Raw genomic sequence first — 26,121 nt, forward strand, 5'->3', positions numbered from 1 at the left:
CTCTACGTCTAGAACATCAGAATATCGAACCATGAACTTATGTACAAATGCAAATCAGATTCGTATTCAGACGCGGAAAACTACAATGTTTTTTGTCGGATTTGTTCCTGTCTTTTATTGAATATCTTTTGATACTTATTCCTCATATAATGATTTTCATGGAATTCCGTCTTTGGACCAATCCGACAATCAAATATTACAAATTTTTATTGAATACAATTCTAATTAGCCCTAATGCTCAAAAAACAATAGAAAAAAAAGGGGAAAAAAAGTTCTTTCACCTTTTCTTAAATATCATTTTAACTTTTTTATCCTTAGTTTATCATTTCGACATTATTAAAAATTCAAGTTAATGATAGTTAAAAAATTTAACCTGCTTTGAAAATTTCATAGAAATTCGTAAGCTGTTATTATTTCCGGACAACTTCGGTAATCTTGAAGAATAAATAATTAATATTTTTGGTAATCTCGAAGAAGATAAATAATTAAACGGTTTTTCTATGATGTGCCCATGGGCACACATTAAGCACAAAATTTGATAAGTTCCTTATGTTTTGATTGGCTTACACTTTTGAATAATGGTGGACCCCCTTGCAATTACAACAACCAAACCAATCAAAAACCTCCAATTTCATTGTTTTTAGTGCTTAGCATGTGCCCATGGGCACACACTAGACAAACTCATAACATTATTTGCTACCGGCTTTTAATTTTGGGATCTTTTTAAAAATACCCATCTGTAAAATTATTTTTTTAAAAATACTACCATCTTTTTCATTGTTTTTAAAAATACCTTTTCATAAATTTTTTTTTTCAAAAATACGATTTGCAACCTTTGCAACCTCATTTGCAACCTTGGGCGGCGCAGCCGTAAAAGTTGCAAATGAGGTTGCAAAAGTCGCAAATAAAAATGGAAATGAGGTTGCAAAAGTTGCAAATAAAAATGGAAATGAGGTTGCAAAAGTTGCAAATGAGGTTGCAAAAGTTGCAAATAAAAATGGAAAGTTGCAACAGTTGCAACTGCAATTGCAACTAGTTCAACTGAAAACTGTAAGTTGCAAAAGTTGCAAATGAGGTTGCAACTGCAGTTGCAACTTTTGCAACTGCAGTTGCAACTTCATTTGCAACCTCAGTTGCAACTAAATGCAACTGAAAACTGTAAGTAACAACAGATGTATGGTGTGCCCCTGGCGGGGCCATTAGATTACAATAGAATCAACTGAATGCAACCATATGCAACTGAATACAACCATATGCAACCATATATGCAATTACAAATCCTGATTTCAAGTTCCAGTTTTCAAATGTCGTTTTCGACCTCATTTTCGGAATCGATATATATATATATATATATATATATATATATATATATATATATATATATATATATCGATTCCGAAAATGAGGTCGAAAACGACATTTGAAAACTGGAACTTGAAATCAGGAATTCGGTTGCATATAGTTGCAAAAGAGGTTGCAACACGGCTGGCGCCGCCTGGAGTTGCAGATGAGGTTGCAAAAGTTGCAAACAGTATTTTTGAAAAAAAGATTTTATGAAAAGGTATTTTTAAAAAGAATTCTGGAAGGTAGTATTTTTGTAAATAATTAAAGAAAAGGTAGGTAGTTTTGTAGATTTCCCTTTAATTTAAACACATTTATTTGATTTAAATTAGCTCGAGGCAAATAAATTTAAGCAGCCAGCTCAGAGCCAGTCAAATGGGCTCACAGACGTATTCTTGTTGGCGGCGACATTCTTTTTCCACAGCCCCAAGTCACCCCCAAGTCTCCACCCCCTTCCTCTATTCTCCATCTTTTCCTTCGCAATGCAGCCGGTGAGTTAATTCTATTCTCCCTCTCCCCCTAATTCATATTATTATCAGTAATTAATCTATTCCTAATTTGAATATTGTTTGTTTGTTAAACAGAATACAAGAACGGTACAAGTAGCGCACGTCTCAGATCTCGCCACCGAGAGAGAAATTCACGAGTTCTTTTCATTTACCGGTCAAATTGACTCTATTGAGATCCGCAAGTACTATGCTTATACATACTCACGTTGATTTACCTTTGTTTTTATATACCAGAGTTTAAGCATCATCGCGTGATTTTGAATTTTAATATGTTTGTTGTTTCTTCTTCTGATACAGCGATTTAAGACCCAGGACTGCATTTGTCACCTTCAAGGATGCTCAAGCCCTTGAAATCGCGTTATTATTATCGGTACTTTACTATTTTTGCTCCATATTGTATTATTGACTTATTGTATATTTCCCCAATTCCACATAGCTAAAACAGGTAAATACGCGTGTTTGTGTTTTTAATTTTAATGTGTCAATCTGTGTAATTGTCTGTGTAATTGATAAGTGTTGGTGTTCGGTTTCCTCAGCCATTCCTCTTACACTACTGTTTTTGATTTGATTCAACTTAATTATATCCTGAACCAGAATAGTTGAACTAGGTGAACGAGCTTGACATGTTACCTTTGATATTGCTATATTTTACTTCACTCTGCTAGTTTGCAGCAGTATTTCATTAGAAGTTGTGCTGCCCTCATTCTTTATCTTTATTAGGATATTTGTTTTTTACTCGAAACCGCATGACTTTTATCGAATGAAATTTTCATTTAATAAAAAAACCAGAGGGAAATTGACCAGGAATCAGCCAAATGATAATAACTGTTAAATATAGTTACTTATTTATTACATTCAGGGAGGTCAACTCCTGTCACGTTAGTGTACCTTAAGTTATGTCTTTCTCAGAATCTTATATTTTTATTCAACTTAAACTTGTTAAGTACTTCTCTTCGCAACAAAAAAGAGCAATATAATTATATTATATAATTTCTTAGCATTCCCAATATTCTTACATTCTTTTACTAATATACTAAGCAAGAACGTAACAAACCTTCCAGTGATCATTAGGTACATCTTTTCGGGTCAGTAATTAAATATGTTGTAGTATATTTCTAAATACCCTGTCTCAGGTGTGGTTGTACAGAAGCCATATGTTATAGTTGGTTACTCCCTCTGTCCCTCTCATTTGTTTACACTTTTTTTTTCAACTGCTTGACATGCATTTAAGACCGATATAAAGTATAGGTTCATAACTTATGGAAAAAAAAAGTTATATAGAAGAAAAAAAAGTTATAAAATAATTTATGAAACTATATTTTATTTGAGCCTTAAAATACGTGCTGAGCCCCCGTCCCCCAATGTAAACAATTGAGGGGGGCGGATGGAGTATTATCTAAGCAGATAAATTCAACTTTGAACTTCCTGGTGAGTATAACTTTTGCTTGATTGGATTTGTATTTCAGGGAGCAACCATTGTAGACCAGATTGTCAGTATCACTCCTGCTGAGAACTATGTTCGGCAACCTGTGGTTCAGGTAACAGTATTATGTGGCTACTCTTCAGGCAATGTAATCTGCAAATCTGCAATTGAGATACTTATATTTTTTAATTATTTGCAGAGTGAAAGTATGGCAGACAACAGCGTGAACATTGTTCGGGAAGACGCATCACAGCACACTGAGGTAATCACATTACATTGCATCTATCTCCTTATATATATATATATCAATTTTACAACTTTACCAGGTTTGCACATCTAGAGAACTTATCCCTAGAAAACAGTTGGTCTCAGGAAAACTAGTGGAATAAATGGCTTACTTGTAGCTTATTTGTACACAGATAGAAGTCTAAGTTAAGCTTTAATTTTAAAGGTGTTGATTCATTTTGCTCCACAAGTTAATGATTATCGTTTGCAGGCTAAACTACTGCCCCACTGGATATTCTCTTTAACAAATTTCAGGTCCATTTGCATCTGTCCCTTGTTTAGGATTGATTACATCCAATACACATTCGACATTTAAAAATTTATGTTTGACATATAGTATAACTGAATTGTAAAAAAATATAGTCATAAGTATCAGTTAACATATGATACAATTTTATAACGTCTTTTAACAAGATGGCTTATTTTGACTTCAAGTTTTTATTACTTTAGGCTCATGAAATCTACCCTGACTTGTCTTCTCTTTATATAAGTTGTGAAAAATTTAATTATGACAGATCAAAACCAGTACTAAAATCTTAGTTGTGTACATCTGAACTCCACTTTATATTGAGAAGATATTGTATGTTAAGCACAGCTATCTTTTGTTCATATATTATATCCTGCTTGGAGTTTCCAATGAGGTAATTTTCTTATATAAGCAAGCCCAGACTACATCACCTAGCAACGGAAGAGTGTATGTCAGTAAAGCTCAAGATGTTGTATCAACTATGCTTGCAAAGGGTTCTGCTCTTAAGCAAGATGCCATGAATAAGGCTAGAGCATTTGACGAAAAGCATCAGCTAAGAGCCAATGCTTCAGCCAGAGTAAATTCCCTTGACAAGAGAGTAGGACTCACAGAAAAATTTTCTGTTGGGATCTCAGCAGTAAATGAGAAAGTGAAGTCTGTAGATCAAAAACTTCAAGTGTCTGATAAAACTATGGCAGCACTGATGGCAGCAGAAAGGACATTGAATGACACTGGATCAGCTGTCAAATCAAGCAGGTTCGCAAATTTTTCATGTAATCCTTTTTTGCCTTTGTATCAGGATGCTCCGTGAATTTAGTAGTTCTTATGCCTTCATGGAACCTCGATTGTTGAAAGACTTTCTGGTAGTGTGATTTGCAACGAAGTACTGAATACCTGTCCCAGGAACTTTTGTATAGTAAGGGGAAAAATTAATAATTTGCAACTGATGCATTTATCCATATATCTATTATCTATCCCATTAAGTATTTGGGTAGCAGTGGTGTCGTAATCCATCAATTTTGCTTTCCTGATATTCTTTTCGAGGGATAGCGTCTTTCAGACTTTTAACATTAAAGACAGATAAAGGAAATATTAAGGTTTTGTAAGTTGTCTTTTTATTAGTTATATATTTATATAGAAACCATAGACGTCTAACTTTCTAAATGTATAAGATTCTGTTTCTGCAACTTTTTCCACATCCTCTACAAGGGTTTGAAATACTAGTTTTATTAGGTGGTTCTTTTGCAGTTTTGCTTGTCAAAATCTTTTTGCTTGAAGTCTACTAACCGTCTAGTTCTCTTATATTTTAGAATATTTATAGTATAAATAATTAAATCAACCAAATTAGATGAACTATCTTCTTATTTCGAATTCGGAAATGAAGCAATAAATTTCTGGACTCAAAAAGTTGACGTCTGATGTCATGGTAATTAATATGAGACAGTTATTTTAAATATTTTAAATTCATATGGCAGAACTCTAGTCTTATATGGGAGTTATCTTCAAAGGACAGATATGTTCCCCAAAATATTACACGGATGAACAGTGGACATGCAGTTTAAGTCTTATAAAATAGAACATATTTTTTTCATCTATCTTTTTCTTTGGAGGGGTGAAAGTTGACTATACTGTATATGGCTGTTGGCAGGTATGTGACTGCTGGTTCAGCTTGGTTCAATGTTGCTTTTGGTAAAGTGGCCAAGGTTGGGCAAGTTGCCGGAACAAAGACTAAAGCAAAATGGAATATGGCCGTGTCAAATTTGACTGCTAAGGTAGGGGTGGTCTAATGTCTCTCTTTAACTGTATTCTTCTTTGTCATATATATAAAGTCGTGTCATCATGGTTATTCTTAAGATTTGTAACTGGATTTCCAAATACAGCTAACCTTGGGAGAGATTATGCAATAAATTGTAGTGATGCTTTGTTAAAATACTTTATGACTGCTTCTCTCTGTAAAACGTAAAATAAGTAACTTCTCTGCTTGCATTTCTTCGTTCTCTCTGTAAAACGTATCTCTGCTTGCATTTCTTAGATTTAGTATTGATTCATGTTTAACAACTATAATTCTATCTCATGAATGCAGGAACCTCCAATTGCTGCATAGGCTCTGCTGTACAGTAATTAGGAAATTAATCTTCTAGCAGTGGAATCAGTTCAATACTTCAATATATACATCAAATATTTATATGATCTGTTGGATTGCTGTTACTCCTAGGATTGTTTTAGTTGTGAGATAATGGTCATCCTAATGTACATTTCCAATTCCCTCCAGTGCAACCTCTTTTTTTTTTTTTTTTCACTTGCATATATTTTGTGTTCAGTTGAGTTTCATTTCCTGATTATATCAGGTCAGGGGGGTATTTCTGGTTTGTTTGTGTTATATTCTTAGTGTATTTATAACATTGCTTGCTTTTGAGAAAGAATGTAAACATTATGCGCATTTCATCAAGAACCCTCTTTTTTGTGCCCATCAAACACATGTTTTGTAGTTAGATATTTAGCATTTCATTAAAGTCCCATTTAGCTTGTGCAAGTAATAATATATACAATAACTCACGACTTGATATGAGAAGCAACACTTGCAAATCAACACTCAGAGCCTAGGAAGGAATTAAATAACCTATTGTTTCAACAGATATGCTGATCTTAGGTGGGGTCGTTTGGTTTGCGGAATGATATGGGATAGGAATGAAGAATTAGGTTAAGGTGGTACGAGGTTTAAGATATCATATCTGATATCATGTATTTGGTTAATTGCGGGAATCAATATATTTAATTTTTAAAAAATAATTATATTAACTAAAAATATTAATAAAATTATTATTGTATATTTTCACATTATTGATTATTCTTATATTAAATATTAATATTTAATTGCTTAAATAAAGACGAAAAAATAAAATATGAAACTAATATCCATATCCTCATTTCATACCCACTTCACCCTTTGGGTATTAAAAACCATATCTTGTGGGTTTGAAGAATGGGTTTGAAAACTTGTTATCTTTCAACCAAACACCAAATATGGGTTTCGAAATGAACGAAACCCATACCCGATTCCAAATATCTCTCAACCAAACGATCCCTAAATTCATTTTTCTAACATGTGCTTTTGTATTTTTTTTCATATATTTTAAGATGTATAAAAAATAATTTCAAAAAATAATATAGAGATGTATTTTTTTATAAACATTGAAATATGTGTACACAAGTTTGAAAGTATTTTGATTTTTGTTTAAGGTATTTTCCCATCTCCCAGCTTTGTTTCCTATTCCTAATAAAATCTACAGTTAATATTCGCATCACCGTTCAACAACTAATAGGACTAATAGGATCGAAGAGCTTGATCTCAGTAAAAAAATAAAATAAAAAAAATTCTTTTCTATAAATTCAGTTTCTGTCTATAGCGAGTAATACGAATAATTTGATTGCTAGGGAGAAGGTCGTTAAAAAGAAAGAATTTAAAAATTAAGGTTTGACAATGAAAAAGCGTCTGTGTCTCCCACTTAATCTAGGAGATGGTCACTTTCACAAGAAACAGAGATTACAGGTGAAATGTAAGGTGAGAAATTCCTTTGACTTTGATTGCAAGCTAGTTTCTGAAAAACTTGATAAAAAAAATATTTTAAATGTGAAGAGGACAAAAAAAGCAAGTAGACTCTGAGAGACACCTTGAAAAGGAAGACTATTGAAGAAGATCAAGAAGAACGTGGATGCAGGGAAGATTTGTTCCAAACTTCCAATGCTTGTGCAACTCGGGGAACAGTCAAGTAGGTCTTCCTAGTTCCTTAGATCTTTTCCACGTTGCATGTCTTTCAGTCTTTGTAAATGTAAAATGTGTGTACAAATTACTGTAAATGTATGATTCATAAGTATTGCATATATTGTTTGTAGGGTTCTGAGGTTGGATACTATCAGCTGGTTGATCCTTAAGCAGACTGTGGTTTTCCAATCGTATAATTTACCATTCATCAGATTCTGAGAAGACCTCATCAAATATGACATTCTACTTCATTTCTCTAAGCTAGCTATTTGCTTCTGTAACTGCGGCAGTTGAATGGATCGGTATCATGCAGCACCATTCTACCATAATAATGCAGCAGTTGAGTCCAATCACCAGTCGACGGACAAACCTTGACCTAGGGGAATAGCACTTGAGGAGACTCGCCTAATCTTTCACAGCAGCAAATCTCATAAGTTATGATATCTGTAATCATTCACCAGAAAAAATAAATCAATTAGTTCCCAAGCTATTGATGCATCCTCTACTTAAGATATAGAGCATGTAAAGAGACTTTTAGCAGGTGCATATCATACTGGTTGTATATAAAACTGTTAACGAGAAGTGCATGTTGGCATGTAATAGGATAAGACTGGATGCAAGTATTGTATTTTGCATATGATAGCAATGAACTACCTCTTTTCCATTACCCAACTATTCCCTTCAGAATCATTATGCTGCACATCATCAAATCCGGAATAGAACTTATGCAGGAATCAAGCCACCTTATTCCATAGAACTTTTGACAATACATATGTACATAGCTTGACATTCTTTCAGTAAATTCTTGACACCTATATACGTATATTCCCAATATAAACTTATAGGTCGTGTTGCAACAGCACATATATATAGCCGCCAGAATTTCAACTATTCAACGAGTATTATGCTCATGGAAATAGCCATCTTTGCCAATAATCAACAGCCATTGTCATTGGTGAGCATTCCTCTTAGCAAGTCCAGCCCTTAACCTATTATAAGTGGCAATGCCAGGGATAAAATCTTCATCCAACATTTCTTCTATGAGAGCTTCCCCTTCCTTTCTCCTCCCTTCCCGTGTATATCCAGAAACTAAAATGTTATAGGTGACACTGTCCGGGTGTAATCCTTTTTTGGAAGCCAATAACCTCAATTTATTTGCAAACACAGTTTTCCCTGAACCACACATATCTTGTAAAACACAGTTATATGTCACACTATCAGGTACAATGTCATCTCTCAGCATTCTGTCCAACAATTCGACCGCCTCTTCAACCCTTCCCGATGATCGCAAGCCTTCAATTAAAGTGGTACAAGTAATGGTACTCGGAGCATTCCCATTTCCCCATAGCTCATTAACCACCTCCATTGCTCTGCCCAATTCCCCTTCTCCACAAAGTCTATCAATGAGCTCAAAACAATCAAATCCACTAGGCATAACTCCTTTCCTTGAAAAATCCATCAACAAATCACAAGCCTCTAAAAACCTTCCTTGTCGACACAACCCATCAACCAAAATCTCACTAGTCACAACCGAAAACTCACACCCCAACTCAACCATCTCATACGCCATTCCCACGCCTTCCTCAAACTTCCCCTCCCTGAAAAACCCCTTAATCAAAGTATTAAAACTAACCACATTCGGCACACACCCCTTATCCTTCATCTCCCTAAACACCCCCAACGCCAAATCAAACCTCCCATTCCTACAATATCCACTGATCAACACATTAAACGTAATCACATCCGGCCTAACCCGATCCTTAACCATCCTCTCGTAAAACCTCACACCCTTCTCAAACTCCCTAATCTTCACAAACCCATGAATCACAATATTATACATTGCCACATCAGCCTTCCCATCAATCAACCTACACATACAATCAAACATCTTAACCGCATCATCCAATCTCCCCACACTACAATAAGCATTAATCGCAAACCGAAAAATCGGCTCAATTCTGGGGCAACAGAAAATCCCATCAGAACAGGGACAAGGATTAGCGACCATAAATTCTATGCCTAGTTTTAAATAATCGAAGCGGTGAGTGATGGCGAGGGCTCGAATGATCCACTCGAACGTGGAGTGATCGTGGCGGAAGGAGTCGATAGAGGCGGCGTAATTGAAGACGTGGAAATCGAGGTGGGTGAATTTGGGGTGGCGGTGGAGCTTGGATTTGAACAAGTGGAGGAGTTGGTTGGGAGTGAAGGAGGGCGTGAGGTGGTTGTTGAGGAAGGTTGTTAATTCTGTTAGGGTTGTTGAGATGGGGAGAGCTGGGAGTGGGGCCAGGGAGGTTTCTGGTGGCGGGGCCGGGGGTGGGGGGAGGTGGTGCGGGGGTTGTGGGGAGGGGAGGCGGTGGCGGAGGGCTTTTACGGCGGTGGGTGGTGGCGGTTTCTTCAGGGACATTTCTTCGTGTCTTCGAAAAGATTTTAAAAAATGTGTACGTGTAATAAAAAGAGAGAACGATTTTACATAAACAAAATAAATTGATAATGTCGTAAAAAATGAAAATGTCATGAAAAAATCATTTCTTACAAACAAAATTTACATTTAGGATTCTATTCAATTCCTCTTTTAAAAAATTCTATTCCATTCCTTGAAAATATACTAATAATTCCAAAATTATATTAATTTTAAGAAATAATAATTGATCTTAGTTATGCATGATTTATCACATAATAATAAATTGTGATTGAATATTATTATATATATATTAAATTTAATATGCTGTTTTCTGGATCCAGAATAAAACTCTTTTAAAATCAAATCAGATACACCCCCTAATTATTTTTTTAAGATATATAAAGAACAATCGTAAAAAAAGACGTTTAAAAGATTAAAAGATAATACTCCCTCCGTCCCATTTTAACTGCTTTTGACTTTTTTACACGTATTTTAAGATGTTAAAAAAATCACATCTAAACATAATAATTTTTTATAAAATTTATATCAAATAAAAGTTTAGAACCTAAATTTTTATTTGATATAAGAATTGAATTATTATATTAAGTGTAGATATTGTTTTTTTACATCTCAATATACGTGCTAGAAAGTCAAACATCAGTTAAAATGAGACAGAGGGAGTAGTATTATTTGGGGTGTATATAACACACATCAATTTTATAGATAATTATATCTCACACATTCAGAATAAGAATAACTTTTCTCTCCTCCTGAATGAGTTTCAAAAATGAGTAGAAAGGACGCCTAATTCAAACATTTTTAATCATTCTCGTTAAACTTGACTTTTGGAATCTTATGTAAAGCATAAGAATAATTTTGGTGATTTATTAAAGTAAAGATAATAGATAACATATCATCCTGTTGGAGACAGATCTGCACATTGCATGTTTGAAGTTTGAATGTATATCACGCATGTGTTCCCCAGCAATACAAAGTGAGCTGGTGGGAATTGTAGTGCCCCATATTTTCTGATTCTTTAGACTATCTAAAGTATCTTTAGCCAAGAGTGAGCTACCTACAATTCAGTTCGAAAATACAGTCACAAAACATTTATTTTTAGTAAAATATTAGCCCTCGGCAACTACAATTTCCTGGTTCCGCAACTGCCACCACCACAGCTAGCTGCGGAGATGGTCTGATTTGTATGGCAACAATATTTCACAAGTTAGGTTTAAACTAGGACTGAGCTACTTGTATAATTCAAGTGATAAACTGATAGTACAAGTCTATAATAATATATAGTAATATAAAGCTTAGTTGTCTTATGAAGAAAACAGCACCATCTTTATAAAATAAATAATCTGCAGCTTTACTTTGATATGATGCCACTATCTAGATGAAGCTGCCCATAAGCCAAGATGAAGCTGTCCCTCAGGCCACCCATCATACAAATGCTACCAATTTCCAAATATATGTGCTATGGAAGGTTTCCTTTGTACGTTTCCTTTCTTTATTATTCTACTATTCTATTACTCCGCAACTATATAGAGGTGAAGGACGGGGAACCCTATTAGAAGAGATTGTTGAAGCATGAAAATGAGGGTGTTTGAAATGAAGTTTGTTCCAAGATCCATCCATTTGTTCCGCGATTAGTATTATTGGAGAGGATTTCGGACCAGGCTTCATTTCTCACACCATCATTTTCTTTGGAAGAGCTAGAGGTTCATTGGAGGGGTTACTTGCAGATTCTTAGTCAACCTAAGAAACAGCAAGAAGGTATATATATGTGTTTGAATATGCATACCAATTAGAGTTTTTCTTAATCATCTTGAGTATAATTTGTTTAGTATTAAATAATCAAAAAATCATAACTTTACAGCTTTGCAAACTAGTACCGATTTCCAATTATGAATCATCCAATTGTCATGGTTAAACATTGTGAATCATCCAATTATCTGCAATTCATATAACCAATTGATTGATTAGCTTAAGCACGCACCCAGAGTATATGTACGTGCAACATTATACGTGTGCAGAATTATACCAGGATTCAGGAGAAATACATTTTACACTGATAGACAGGATGATGCAGATGATGACCAAGCAGCATAATTTTTATACAAAGAAACAGGGTGGGTGATTGATGCTTGATTTTTCAAATTGTTTGAATATTCATTTGAAAAAGATGATGTCTAACGTGGTCGGTGACTCAAAAAGATGGACATCTTTGTCAAAAGCTTACCATTTCCCTGCTTCTGCTGAATGCTGATCCATCATTTTGCTAATAATGTACTACAGATCTTGCAGTCTCCCTCCTTTTCCTCCTTCCCTGTCCACACTAAAGCGTAAATGGCCGGTTCTGAAAGAAAGTTATAAAAGAAAAAAGAGGAATCTTCATATTTGGTTATACTATATTAATTAAAGCAAGGTGCAGATAAATTAACTTATCAGAAAAGTATAAATTCTCTTTATTAGTTTTACATTGTAAGATCAGTAATCTAAGTAAATCTAGTGTCACACCAAAACTTTCTACAAAAAAAAAACAGAAACTATAGTGTCACGCTGAAATCTGGTCCCCTGCACTTAGAAGGGAAGAAAGAAGAGAGCATGTAATGTACACAGTGTGTGATTTATGCAAGTAATTTAGAGTACTTAAACAAGTCGACGATCCCTTGCTTATGCGCGTCTTTTTCTTCCCAGCAATACGAAGACAAGCAAGCATATATACTTTGTAAAAAATAAAATGAAGGAATCTAATTATCTAAATACTGCAAAAGTGAAAAAAGCAGCAAGGAAAAAGAAGGATTTGGCCATTGGAGATTGGTCTAAGGCTGCTTCCACATGAAGCTAAGCACCTTTCTTATCTCCTCACTCCTCAATTCTTCTTCTTTAATTCCCACTTTTAATCTTACAACTAAGAACTCCACTCTCTTCTAATTATGATATAAACACAGCGAGGCCGTATATAACTTACCCTTTACTACACACCTTCCCTCTCACACCTTCTTTCATTCAACAAATCATACTACACAAAATGCGATCATCTATATACATATTCACACATTTTTAATCACTGTTAAAACTCTTGCATCTTGTCTGCAGCAGTAGTATAGAATTACATATACTTCTTCATCTCTTCCCTAAACTAAGATATAGTCATGGCAGTTGGTGTTCGGAAGTTAATAGTAGAGGTGGTGGACGCTAGAAATTTGTCACCCAAAGACGGGCACGGAACATCAAGTCCATACGTGATACTTGATTTCTACGGGCAAAGAAAAAAGACAAGAAGTGTAATTTGTGATCTCAATCCTGTATGGAACGATATTGTATCTTTCAATGTTGGAAAGCCATCTAGTGTTTTTGGTGACATGCTGGAGGTAGACGTTTATCACGACAAAAATATTGGCCCTACTACCAGAAACAATTTCCTAGGCCGAGTGCGATTGGATTCTCGACAGTTTGTTAAAAAAGGGGAAGAGGCTTTGATTTACTATCCATTGGAGAAGAAAAACCTCTTCAGTTTTATCCAAGGTGAGATTGGCTTGAAGATTTATTTCAGTGACGAGGTCGTTCCACCGCCAGAGCCACCAGCACCATCACCACCACCACCACCACCACCACCACCTGAGGATGTGAAGTCTGATCCACCACCAGAAACAGGAGCGGCAGCAGAAGCTCCAACTGATCTGCCACCACCAAGTTCAAGCGAACAACCTGCTGCAGATGTGCCAAAAACTGAAGAAGTGCCACCACCTGCTGATACTGCGTCACAATTACCACCTTCACCAGATGAAACTGGAGGATTGCCACCAGCTGAAGCTGCGCCGCCACCAACATCACCAGCACAAGCGAAGATGGAACCATCGGATAATGCTACTGTGGAGCCCTCAGCGGAAGCAGTTAATAGTTCAGAAAGAGAAGACCTAAATCCTGATCAGTTGATGGCAAACATGGCATCAGCATCAATACCCGAAGTCAAAGTCAGTGGTATCTACGGACCTCGTCCAATCTCTCGTGCCGCATCAGTCAGTAGCTTTATATCAGATGCATCTGACAATGTTTCAATGGAACGGCCTTCATTTGATCTAGTAGAGAAAATGCATTACCTCTTCATCAGGGTAGTTAAAGCTAGATCATTGCCTACTCCAGGCAATCCTGTGGTTAAGATTGTTGTATCTGGCAGCCAAGTCACGTCCAAACCAGCCCGGAAAAACGTGTTGTTCGAGTGGGACCAAACTTTTGCATTCGCTAACGAATCTGCAGATTCCAGCTCCCTCCTCGAAGTCTCTGTGTGGGACCCACTAATCTCAACCTCAACCACTGACATGGCCGGTCATAACTTCCTAGGTGGCATATGCTTTGATGTCACTGAGATTCCGCTGCGTGATCCACCAGATAGTCCATTGGCTCCACAATGGTACAGACTTGAAGGAGGTGGTGCCCACAGAGGGGATCTCATGCTTGCCACCTGGGTTGGCACACAAGCAGATGAATCTTTTCCAGAAGCATGGAAAAACGACACCCCTGGAAATCCTAGCTCCCGGTCCAAAGTCTACCAATCACCGAAGTTGTGGTACTTAAGATCAACGGTGATTGAAGCCCAAGACATATCAGGATCTGCGCCATTAAGAGACTCTACCTTCCAAATCAAAGCTCAATTAGGCTTTCAAGTACAGAAAACCAAGCTCTCCATGACGCGCAGTGGATCCCCCTCATGGAATGAAGACTTAATGTTTGTTACATCCGAGCCATTTGGTGACCAACAGTTATTGTTATCTTTAGTGGAATACCGGGAACCTAAACAACAGGTTGTCATAGGAGTTGCTAGCATGCCACTCGTATCAATTGAACGCCGTGTTGATGACCGGAACGTGGCATCACGGTGGTTCACATTTGAAGATCCTAATCAAGAGAAGAGGGTGTATAAGGGCAGAGTCCACTTGAGGTTATGCTTTGATGGCGGATATCACGTGATGGATGAAGCTGCTCATGTATGCAGTGATTATCGTCCAACTGCTAAGCAACTCTGGAAACCTCCAATTGGAACAGTCGAGCTAGGGATAATTGGATGCAAGAACTTGTTACCAATGAAAACAATTGATGCCAAAGGATCTACAGACGCATATGCTGTTGCTAAGTATGGTAACAAATGGGTACGTACTCGCACAGTCTCTGATACTCTGGATCCCAGATGGAATGAGCAGTACACGTGGCGGGTCTACGATCCATCCACTGTGTTGACAATTGGTGTGTTCGATAGTTGGGAAGTATTTGAATCAGACAGCTTCAAAGAATCGACACGACCTGATTTTAAAATTGGAAAGGTGCGCATACGGATATCAACATTAGAAACAGACAAGGTGTACAAGAATACATACCCGCTGCTTCTGTTATCTCCTTCTGGATTGAAAAAAATGGGTGAAATAGAGGTGGCTGTACGATTTGCGCGTGCAGCTCCCACACTGGATGTTTTGCACTTGTACTCTACGCCATTGTTGCCTATAATGCACCATATTAAGCCCATCGGTGTAATGCAACAAGATATATTGAGATCAACGGCTGTGAAGATTCTATGCACGCACTTCTCACGATCTGAGCCTCCCCTTCGACGTGAAGTAATCACGTATATGCTAGATGCTGATTCACAGGCATTCAGTATGAGGAAAGTTCGTGCCAACTGGTTCAGAATCATTAATGTGATTGCAGGGCTCATTGACACTGTCAAATGGATTGATGACACTCGTTCTTGGCGAAATCCAACATCTACAACCTTAGTACATGCATTGCTGGTGATGCTTGTCTGGTTTCCTGATTTAATCATCCCTACATTGGCATTCTACATGTTCGTAGTTGGAGTATGGAACTACAGGCTGAGGTCCCGGAACCCACTGCCACATTTTGATCCAAAGATCTCATTAGCTGAAAAGATTGACCGCGATGAACTTGAAGAGGAGTTTGATTCGATGCCGTGTAGCAGAACAAACGAGATGGTTCATGCCAGGTATGACAAGTTACGGGTTCTTGGTGCACGAGTTCAAACCGTATTGGGCGATTTCGCCACACAAGGGGAACGTGTACAGGCGCTGGTGACATGGAGGGATCCCCGTGCCACAGGGATCTTTGTAGGATTGTGCTTTGTGGTGGCATTTATATTGTACTTGGTGCCATCTAAAATGGTAGCTATGGCCTCCGGATTTTACTTTTTGAGGCACCCAATATTTAGAGATAGAATGCCTTCCCCGGCTCTAAACTTCTTCAGGAGGCTGCCTTCACTTTCTGATCGAATCCTTTAATTTCGACAAGTTGCAATAAATAAGACTGAATGTTTTGTTAATTGAAAGAGCATATCATAATTGAGTTCCCTGAACGTTTTGTTACCTAACAAGGTATATATGCTGAAGCCAAACACTGATCAGCAAAATGACCACAACAACCAATTCAATAGAATCTAATAATGTACATACTCAAAGAATTTACATGGAAAATCAAAAGTGTTGTATAGAATTCACGAAATTCGCCTAATATTCTGCTATCATAGAATTGAATCAATATACCTAGTGACGGAATCAAGAGAGGGCTAGTCAAGGCTCCGGGCCAACTGAATTACAAAACTCAATAAATTATTTTGAATCTAAATTTTTAGTTAAAGGTAGTAAGAGAATTATTTTTAAGATTACTCCAGCTGTTTTCAAAATTCCGTTCCGCCACACAATACACAGCATATTCTCTAATATGAATTAATGATTATCATATTCGTGAAAAAACGAAGATCAAACAACACGATATAAAGATCAACCTAAATGCTATTTACAGATATACAAGAAGCAGCACTCATAAGAAAATGAAGCAAGAGGGTACCTGAGTCCTGAGCCAAGTTCGTGTTGTTGAAACGCAGATTAGTGATCTCTCCTGTGCTTCGCTCTGCACGGAGTCCATTCGTTCTTGAAGGCTTCATCAATATAGCTGATCACGCGTACTTCGGCTCAGGGGTACCGGAACTAAAGAACTGAACCGAACCGGTATGGTATTTTGATTCCGGACCGAATAGTCCAAATAATGTATAATATTAATTTATATTTATATAATATATATATATATATCATATATGTTATAATTATAATATCTAATTTGTAAATCTAGTTATATATATTTTTGATAAATTGGTGGTGATTAATTAATACTAAAATTATAAAATAAATCATGAATTTTAATTTTATTTATAATATAAATTTTTATTTTTAAAATAATTACGGTTCTTTCGGTCCGGGCTGGAATGAACTGAATTATTTCGGTTCAGTTCGGTCGGTTCATAATAGAATTTCAGTCAGATTCGGTCCGAAAAAAATTTAAAATTCGATTCCCGTTCCATCGGTTCGGTCCAGGTTTGGACCGAACCGACCGAATTCTAACCTCTACTTCGACTGAAACCTAACAGGGGTGTATTCGATTGGGATTTTAATGGATTGTTTTTAGTCTCTGGATTTTAATGGATTATATGTGATTTTGATTTTGTGCGGATTTTTGGTAAAATGTCGCAGAGTTTATAGATTTTAAGCACAATGCTTCAAAATCTCATTGATTTTGGTGGGATTTCAAAAAAATTAAAATACACCGAAGAATGCCACAAAATCCATCATTTATGAAATCCAAAAAAATCCACCAGCATTTGAATATCATCAGATTTTAATGGATTTTAAATAATCCCAATTGAATACCACCGGATTTTAAAGCATAATTTAAAATCCCAATTGAATACCACCAGATTTTGTAGCATAATTTAAAATCCTAATTGAATACCTCAAGATTTTAATGGATTTCAAACAATCCCAATCGAATACCTCGGATTTCATGAATGCAAAAAAATATTTTAAAAATATTTTAAAATCTCAATCCAATACACCCCTCTGAGTCCCCGTGATTGATGATTATAGATAATTAATCATTTCATTATATATATTTAATTAACGTCGTGTTCCTTCCATTTTATATTTGACTTTTGACTCACATATTTAGACAGGTTGACCGGATAGTAAAAAATATTATTTTTAATAAATTATTTTTGTGGATTACAATTTTGATTATATATTTTTATCAGAATTTTTTTTTAAAAAAATTAATAATTTTAACAATCCGGTCAAAACACTTAAAAGTTGTGTCATAAATCACAATATCAATAATAAAAAACGGGACGAACAGATTGAAATATTGAAAATTTGGAATATAAATATAAAAGATTTGATGAAACGGTGATAATCACAACAATTATTATTCACCGGTACCGCACCTTAAACAAACACCTTAATAGTATAGAGATTACTAATAGTGACATGATTTTAATTTTGATATTATTAATTATTATATATTTATTTTCCAAAAAATTATAAATATTATTTTTTTAGTTTTAGTTTTCTTTTGATCACTTTTCCACTGATGGACGCACATTTCAAATCGTACATAAAATATTATTTCATAAGTTAGGAAAAATAAAAAAATTGCAAATCTATATCATTTCTTTATTTTTTGGCTCATGGACATTCATTTTAACTTGGATGTAAAATATATGATAAACTTATGTCGAAATTGTTCTTCAAGTTATTGCCTCTATCATATGAGAAGCTTCCGCAGGTTTTTACCGGTGAAAGGTCTCATGCTCTTTTATTTTATTTATTTTCTTCAATAATCTTCTTCTTTCGTGAATGATTTCTACTTTCCGATTAAATTTGGTTTATTTTTCTAGATTTGAATTATATTTTTCTTTGTTTAAAGCTAAACTTATCATTCGAAAATTAATCGTCTATTTTTTGATTTCGACTATCAAATCTAAATTTTTTTATTTTTATTTGTTTTTGGTTTATTTTTATTTCAGTTTTCGAATTATATTTTCAAATTGTTTTCTCTTCTTCCCGACCTTGGTAAAACTTGTCTTTGATTAGGATTTCGGTTGAAAAGATGTTAGGTCGGTTCCTCATGTGCCTAAGAAGCTGAGGCAATCTAGACTGTGAAGTCAAAGCAAAGCAAGAGTTTTGTTTTCGCTTCTTAATTGTACGCAATTGTCTTAATTTTGTGATGAAATATTGTATAAAATCGCAGTTGTGGTCAATAACTTAAATGATAACTCTATTAGACATAATGATACGATAATCATTAAAAGGGTATAAGTAATTTAACGACAATACATGAAATGAATACTTGTATTTCTATATACATTAGATAAAATATCATTTAATTGTGTTTTTATGAGAAAATGCAATAACAAATGTAATATTTGTTTGACTCCATCATTTGTATGAATGTCGTATAATTTTTATTTTTCTTCAGATCACTTAAGATATTATCAATTAATTTTGCATCGTGTTTACTTACTCGTGTCACCTATATTCTCATATATTAAAATTTAAAAGTTAATACTGAATATCACATATTATAAAATAAATTAATCTTTTTTGAAGTTCTAAATATCTTGTTAAATGTTCAATTTTGAATTTGAAAATAAGTCAAATGTGCTAACCAAAATATAACAATGTAAAATTTTAAAACCACAATGTATTAGTGTATTTATATTTTTAAATAAAACTAAATAAAATTGTTTGTGTTTATATATTAAAAAAAAATCCACATTCGTCAATATATATATAGGAGGAGTGTGGTGTTACACTAATACATACAAATATTTATATTTGCATGTATGATAAGAATATATTCCGATCACTTGAAATTCACTAATTCGAGTCTTGTACGGTTGTAACTTGCACCTAACTATGGGGCCGAGACAACGGGACGGAAAAAATTATGGTGAAATTAATTTCATTTTTAAATTCAACATTATTAATATTTTATTAGAATAAGTGTCATCGGTCTAGTATGATTTTTTTTTTATTTGTAGTTTATGATCAAACAGACATCAGTTTAAATATATTAAATATTTCCCCCGGCGGGTCATCTCACAACACGTCTTTTTAAACACTACATTTTTTTATGCTATAAACAAGTTTTCATATCTAAACAAATTTGGGACTTACGAAAACGTTTCTCCACAAAACATGATTTTCGAATAACCAGTGACACGTACACGGGTCGAGGTTGAACACCAATTATAACTGGAAAATGATTGAAAATTATTTTTGATTCATTTAAGAAAAACATGTTAAAAGAAATAACAATAAACTATTTCCGAATTTGTGTAAGAAAGTATGCATCGGAAATGTCCCCCCTTCTTACAATTTGTTGTTCCAGTTTTAGTTTTGCTTCTTTCGTGCTTGTCTTGTAGTAACTGCATTTGTGTGGATACGTAAGAGCTAATAGAAAGAAATCAAAATAAAAAATGGACGCATGCATACTACTCTGCTAGTGTGCAAGCAAATGCATTCCAACAAAAAAACGGCTTCAATATTAGTTTTCCTTGGCAACCACAGCTTCATCATTACTTAATCATCCATTTAAATTTTATCTGGCCCGGTACAAATATAACTAATACTCCCTCCGTTTCTTTATTCTTTTCTTGTTTCATATGTCGGCACTGTTTATAACATGAGACAAATTACTAATTTATGTTTAATCTATATGTCGGCACTCATGACTTTTATCTCATATTATGAACAGTACCGACAAAGTCTTGTTTGTGATTTCATCGTTATGTGTGTTTAGAATTAATTTCAAAATATAATACATAAATTTTGAGGGGTCACATGGGGTAAAGTAGTTGTTAGGAACTAATATACACACTGTTATCTCTCAAACAGTTAAAGTTAACGGCTGTTTTTAACGGAGGGTTACAAACCGAAAGAAAAATGAAATGTAGGGTTACAAACTGTCACGTTTCAAAGTATGGGGTCTGATTTGCTAATTAGCCAAAGTGTGGGGTTACAAAGTGCAATAAGCTCTTAGTTTTATAGATTAGATGTAAATTAGTAATTTATCTCATATTATGAACAGTACCGACATCACAAACAAGAAAGAAAAAGAAAACGGAGGGAGTACCTATTATGATGGTGAATAAAAGTCGAGATAAAAAAAAAGTAAAAATCAAAGCGATCCAGATCTGGGACAACACGTGTGTACAGCGTGTAAAAACATTCTGTAATCCAGGGATTGACTGTTAAGACGCTGGATTGACAGGGGTGAATACAGGAATAAAAATCGATTCTCATCCAATCCAAAATATTGTACAAAATCAAAACCCGACATAAAGTAATAAACAATCAATAAATACAAAGGTGGCTTCACGTCTATAAATTAAATTGCACTCATGTATATCCGGACGCACCTCATACTCTTTCCAAATTGTCTCCCTCTCCTTTTTCGTCCCTAAGCTCTGCTTCGAGATTTCATCGGTAATCGTGCCCACATATTTAACGTTTTTATGCTTTATTCACGTGTTTTTATTCTCAATTTTTAGTGCAGTAATATTGTTACATTTTGTAGTTGGAGCACTTTTAATCACCGTGTCTACTCTCTGGTTTTCTGAGTACTCAAAGATAAAATAAGTTTTCGTAAAAGTGTACAGTGTTTATGTCATGTTTTTTAGATGTATATATGATATTGATGCTGTGATTTCATTGTAAAATTCTGGTTTTAATGTACAGACATTTTTTGTACATATTGTTTAAGCGACATACTGAAAACTTATGCTTTGGTGTGTTCTTGTTTAATTCCAGAGTTGAATTGAATTTTGCGGTGTTTTTTTCGCAATTTGGCACTAGACAAATGGAGAAAAGTTGTGTATTGTTGATCGGGATTTTAGTTCTGTGTTGCGGCGCTGTTGGAGCAGAAGCAGCTTATATGAAATACAAAGATCCTAAACAGCCGATAAATGTTCGAATAAAGGACCTTATGATGAGAATGAGTCTGGAGGAAAAGATTGGTCAGATGGTGCAGATTGATCGAACTGTGGCCTCATATGAGGTTATGAAGAATTACTCTATAGGTATATCGATTTACCAGAATTGAAGTTTATGGTGAATTTATGATTAGTAAATTCGAAAATGTAGTTATATTTTGTAGCTTTTTGATTGTGAGCAGGGAGTTTACTGAGTGGTGGAGGAAGTGTTCCGGCTGAAAACGCGTCTGCTGGAATGTGGGTTGACATGATCAATGGTTTTCAGAAGGGCTCGTTAGCTTCGCGTCTTGGGATACCGATGATTTATGGGATTGATGCTGTTCATGGAAATAACAATGTTTATGGTGCTACGATTTTTCCTCATAATGTTGGCCTTGGAGCTACCAGGCAAGCTGTTTAGAGTATTATATGCTTGTTCTTCACGAGTTTTTAAACATCTAATGTATCACAATTTGGGTTTCAACTTTCAAGACTAATGGACAGTTGGACACGAATAACTTCATTTATCAGCTTTGCGGTTATTTTGCAAATTCATGTTGTTCTCTACCTCATTCAGTTTCTGTTGAGCAGGGACCCTATTCTGGTGAAGAAGATTGGGGCTGCAACTGCTCTTGAAGCTAGAGCCACAGGAATTCCTTATGTTTTTGCACCTTGTATTGCGGTAATTATTTAATTTAGGGAATTTAGGGAATATTTCTGCTAAGCCAATATGGCTGGTGTGGGTTGTGTTTTTCTCTAACCGGGTATGTTCCATGGACAGGTTTGCAGAGACCCGAGATGGGGTCGTTGTTATGAAAGCTACAGTGAAGATCATAAGATCGTTCAGGCAATGACCGAGATCATACCAGGATTACAGGGAGATATCCCTAACAAATCTCGCAAGGGTGTTCCTTTTCTTGCCGGCCAGTAAGTACACAATTCCATTCAATATTTTCTTCCTTTAATTATTTGGTCCACAACTCTAATTGAACAAAAATTCTCATTATAATTTTTACTTCAAGAACAAATTACAAATGTGTATATATAACTAAGTAATATTATTTTCATGATCACCAGTATTGATGATGATTGGAGGTTTCGTTAAGTGGCAGTCCTTGTCCACCATGAGTTGCATAGTGTAGCAGTATTGAATCTTAACCAACTTTATTTATAAGGAGATTGTTTTCAAACCAAGATTTTGCACTTTACCTTATCTGATTGAGCTTGTGAAAGTGGTAGATATTGTGATCTGTCAAAGTTGCTGCTATCTGCCAAAGATGAAGCAAAGTTTAATAAAACTTTTCTTCTTAATGATAAGATCAGTCTGCTACTGTGTTCTCTGAAGTCCAGCATATCTTGATTTGGTATTTGGTTGAGCAGAGCTTATCTTGTGGACCATAAATTGCATTTTTATAATTTTTTTTTAATAATAATGAATAAATTGCTTCAAAAACTGTAATGCGTACAAAAAAGCACAACATGGACCTTTTTTTATAATTTAACTTTCAAAGATGGACCCATTTTTATAATTTTTCAAGTTTTAAATTTTGACTTAGTGATGTATAATGTTTTAGCAAGTAGTACATGATAGTGTTAAAGACCCTGTCAGTTGACTATATTAAATGAGTGGATGAGTCCTGAATGCTGATACACTACTTTCAGTGCAATTGTTCCTACAAAATTGTAGGCATCAGTATGAATGGAATTGCTATGGAGAACTAATTTATTTCAGTATCCTGATTGCTTTTGCACAATAACAATGTCTATTATATTTATAATCAAATTTATTTAAGTCAGCTCCCTCGTCGTCTTATCTTTGTTCATGTTTGATCAAATAGACAAAAGGTTGCAGCATGTGCCAAGCACTATGTAGGGGATGGAGGAACAAACAAAGGCATCAATGAAAATAATACCATCATAAGCAGCCAGGGACTATTCAGTATCCATATGCCTGCTTACTATAACTCAATTATTAAGGGTGTGGCAACTGTCATGATATCTTACTCGAGCTGGAATGGGGTAAAAATGCACTCCAATCGGGAACTCATCACTGGCTTTCTCAAAAACACACTGCAATTCAGAGTGAGTATACTCCTACTTAGTTGAATTTACCGAGGGCTTGTCCTCCCCACCATAAAAGCCCACGTTGTAGTCTACTTTCTTTTTCCCTTTTTGTAGAGAACTAATTAGCAACACTGCAGGGGTTCGTCATCTCAGATTGGCAGGGTATAGACAGAATTACCACTCCGGCTCATGCTAACTACACATATTCCATTGAAACTGGAGTGAATGCTGGCATTGACATGGTCTGTTCTAATGTTTTCTGCTCATAGTCCTATATATAAAAATATTTAGAAACTGAGATAAACTATTATATAACCAATTAACCATGTTGCAGATTATGGTGCCTTTCAACTATACAGAATTCATTGATGGTTTGACATTCTTGGTGAAGAATAAATTTGTTCCTATAAGCAGAATTAATGATGCTGTAAAGAGGATTTTACGGGTTAAATTTGTTATGGGTCTATTTGAGAACCCGTTGGCTGACTATAGCATGACCAAGTATCTAGGAAGCAAGGTAAATGAAACACTTCCTATCTTGTAAAGTTGTATTCCTCAACTCGTAACATTGTACCTTTCACACAGTGGTCTGTACTGCTCACACAATTGTACGTTGGACAGGTACACAGGTCACTTGCTAGAGAAGCTGTGAGGAAATCTCTTGTGCTGCTAAAGAATGGTGAATCTGCTAACAAGCCATTGCTTCCGCTTCCTAAGAAGTCGTCAAAGATACTAGTAGCAGGAAGCCATGCTGATAATATTGGTAATCAGTGTGGTGGGTGGACCATTACTTGGCAAGGGACAAGTGGCAACATCACAACTGGTAAATTTACTACTACTCTTTTATACTTAAATGTGAGATCCACTATTAATAATTTCCTTGATGAGATGAATATATTGCCAACATAGAGAAGATATAGTAATTTTCTTGAAGCAAATTTTACCTTTCCCTCTACTCTTTCCCCAATAACAGTCGGGGGTACAATTTTACTTTATGGTAATTTAAGATTATATATATTGTCCTCAAGCATGACGAGTCATCATTTTATCAAAGAGTTACAGTTACCAAAAAAATTATGATACAGGATACTGTAGATCAAAGATGAATTCTTAATATGTACATAGTTGACAAATGAAACTGATCGTGTTTGGAACAAGGCATATGTAAATGTTAAGATAATTTTTGATACTTGATCAAAGGGCTCTTGACCAAGCAGTATTGATCTCATCCCTTCCACGCGAGAGGTTAAGGGTTCAAGTATTGTCTAAGACAAGGTGGGTGGTTACTGGTTAGTTGGACCATCTCCAAACCCATTACACCTAATTATTGTAAAAATGACGCTGCTATTATAGTTGAAAAGCTACACTATTTACAAAGGCAACTCCAAACAATTTGAATTGTATATTACACAACGAAGAAAAATACGCTATTAGTGTGTTCAATTATCAAAATAAGATCTGATAACAAAAATTATCAAAATAATAAAATTCTTATAATAATGTGCCACTTGCATGTACAGGAGGCACAACAATTCTCTCCGCCATAAAGAAAACTGTAGATCCAGAGACAGAAGTTGTGTATCAGGAGAACCCCAGCGCGAGCTTTGCCAAGGCCAATAAATTCTCTTATGCCATCGTTGTAGTGGGAGAGCCTCCATACGCTGAAACAGCTGGTGATAGTATGAACTTAACTATTCCTGCTACTGGCCTCAGCACCATTGAAAATGTGTGTGGAGCTGTAAGATGTGTTGTTGTCCTAATTACTGGTCGTCCCGTCGTAATACAACCATATCTTCCGAAAATTGGTGCACTGGTAGCTGCATGGCTTCCTGGAACCGAAGGACAGGGTGTTACAGATGTTCTGTTTGGAGACCATGGTTTTACAGGCAAGCTTCCCAGGACTTGGTTCAAGACTGTTGATCAGCTTCCAATGAACGTTGGCGATGCACATTATGATCCCTTGTTCCCCTTTGGCTTCGGGCTCTCAACTAAACCTGTTAAGGCTACTTAGGGATGCTATTACCAACTTCTAATCAGTTATCGAACTGTAGTGCAAAAGGATTTGATATGCTTGCATATCATGCCAAGTAGTTGATAATATAAATATAAATATTTTTTAATGTTTGTGTTTAAAAGATTTAAATAGTATATTGCCAGAGTTACATAGAAAATTCCTCGCGTTTATGAAGCATATGAGAAACTTTCACGAGCTCGCAACTTTGTCATGGAAAGAAAATCCCTTATAAATCAGCAATACAATTTCGTTGTCCACT

The 26,121-nt window shown here is 35.4% G+C and overlaps 4 protein-coding genes across 12 annotated transcripts; 3 read left to right on the top strand and 1 right to left on the bottom strand.

Moving 5' to 3' along the window:
• Positions 1-1,693: 1,693 nt before the first annotated feature.
• Positions 1,694-6,101, top strand: LOC108219526 (binding partner of ACD11 1). 2 transcript variants are annotated; one of them, XM_017393018.2, is made up of 8 exons: positions 1,694-1,832; positions 1,926-2,032; positions 2,148-2,220; positions 3,317-3,388; positions 3,473-3,535; positions 4,218-4,561; positions 5,454-5,577; positions 5,889-6,101. In XM_017393018.2, exons 1-8 carry the CDS (start codon positions 1,824-1,826, stop codon positions 5,907-5,909), a joined length of 813 nt encoding a protein of 270 aa, XP_017248507.1. In that variant the 5' UTR covers positions 1,694-1,823; the 3' UTR covers positions 5,910-6,101. The 2 variants fall into 2 exon arrangements, with proteins under 2 accessions (XP_017248507.1, XP_017248508.1); XM_017393019.2 differs by having other exon boundaries at positions 4,227-4,561.
• A 1,260-nt stretch (positions 6,102-7,361) lies between these two features.
• LOC108218650 (pentatricopeptide repeat-containing protein At2g36240) lies at positions 7,362-16,976 on the bottom strand. Of its 6 annotated transcripts, none has more exons than XR_010291246.1 (3): positions 16,828-16,976; positions 12,212-12,298; positions 7,362-8,012 (listed from the first exon to the last, which is right to left on the bottom strand). XR_010291246.1 is itself a non-coding variant. In XM_064091723.1 (2 exons), the coding sequence occupies exon 1, from the start codon at positions 9,970-9,972 to the stop codon at positions 8,518-8,520; it is 1,455 nt and encodes a 484-aa protein (XP_063947793.1). In that variant the 5' UTR covers positions 9,973-10,018; the 3' UTR covers positions 7,362-8,012; positions 8,223-8,517. The 6 variants fall into 6 exon arrangements, 1 of the variants encoding a protein (XP_063947793.1); XR_010291244.1 differs by having other exon boundaries at positions 12,212-12,328; XR_010291245.1 differs by lacking the exon at positions 7,362-8,012 and adding an exon at positions 11,051-11,727 and having other exon boundaries at positions 12,212-12,328.
• LOC108218649 (multiple C2 domain and transmembrane region protein 16) lies at positions 12,326-16,330 on the top strand. The gene has a single exon (XM_017391684.2). The coding sequence runs from the start codon at positions 13,128-13,130 to the stop codon at positions 16,260-16,262; it is 3,135 nt and encodes a 1,044-aa protein (XP_017247173.1). The 5' UTR covers positions 12,326-13,127; the 3' UTR covers positions 16,263-16,330.
• Positions 16,977-21,183: 4,207 nt separating the features above from the next.
• On the top strand, positions 21,184-25,968 carry LOC108218713 (uncharacterized). 3 transcript variants are annotated; one of them, XM_064092520.1, is made up of 10 exons: positions 21,184-21,299; positions 21,669-21,892; positions 21,988-22,192; positions 22,376-22,466; positions 22,566-22,711; positions 23,623-23,866; positions 23,986-24,090; positions 24,183-24,365; positions 24,470-24,671; positions 25,369-25,968. In XM_064092520.1, exons 2-10 carry the CDS (start codon positions 21,673-21,675, stop codon positions 25,857-25,859), a joined length of 1,887 nt encoding a protein of 628 aa, XP_063948590.1. In that variant the 5' UTR covers positions 21,184-21,299; positions 21,669-21,672; the 3' UTR covers positions 25,860-25,968. The 3 variants fall into 3 exon arrangements, with proteins under 3 accessions (XP_063948590.1, XP_017247278.1, XP_017247279.1); XM_017391789.2 differs by having other exon boundaries at positions 21,198-21,299; positions 21,624-21,892; XM_017391790.2 differs by lacking the exon at positions 21,184-21,299 and adding an exon at positions 21,447-21,466 and having other exon boundaries at positions 21,624-21,892.
• The last annotated feature ends 153 nt before the right edge of the window (positions 25,969-26,121 follow it).

Source organism: Daucus carota, chromosome 4 (assembly GCF_001625215.2).
Source record: "Daucus carota subsp. sativus chromosome 4, DH1 v3.0, whole genome shotgun sequence".
In the NCBI taxonomy this organism is placed as follows: domain Eukaryota; kingdom Viridiplantae; phylum Streptophyta; class Magnoliopsida; order Apiales; family Apiaceae; genus Daucus; species Daucus carota.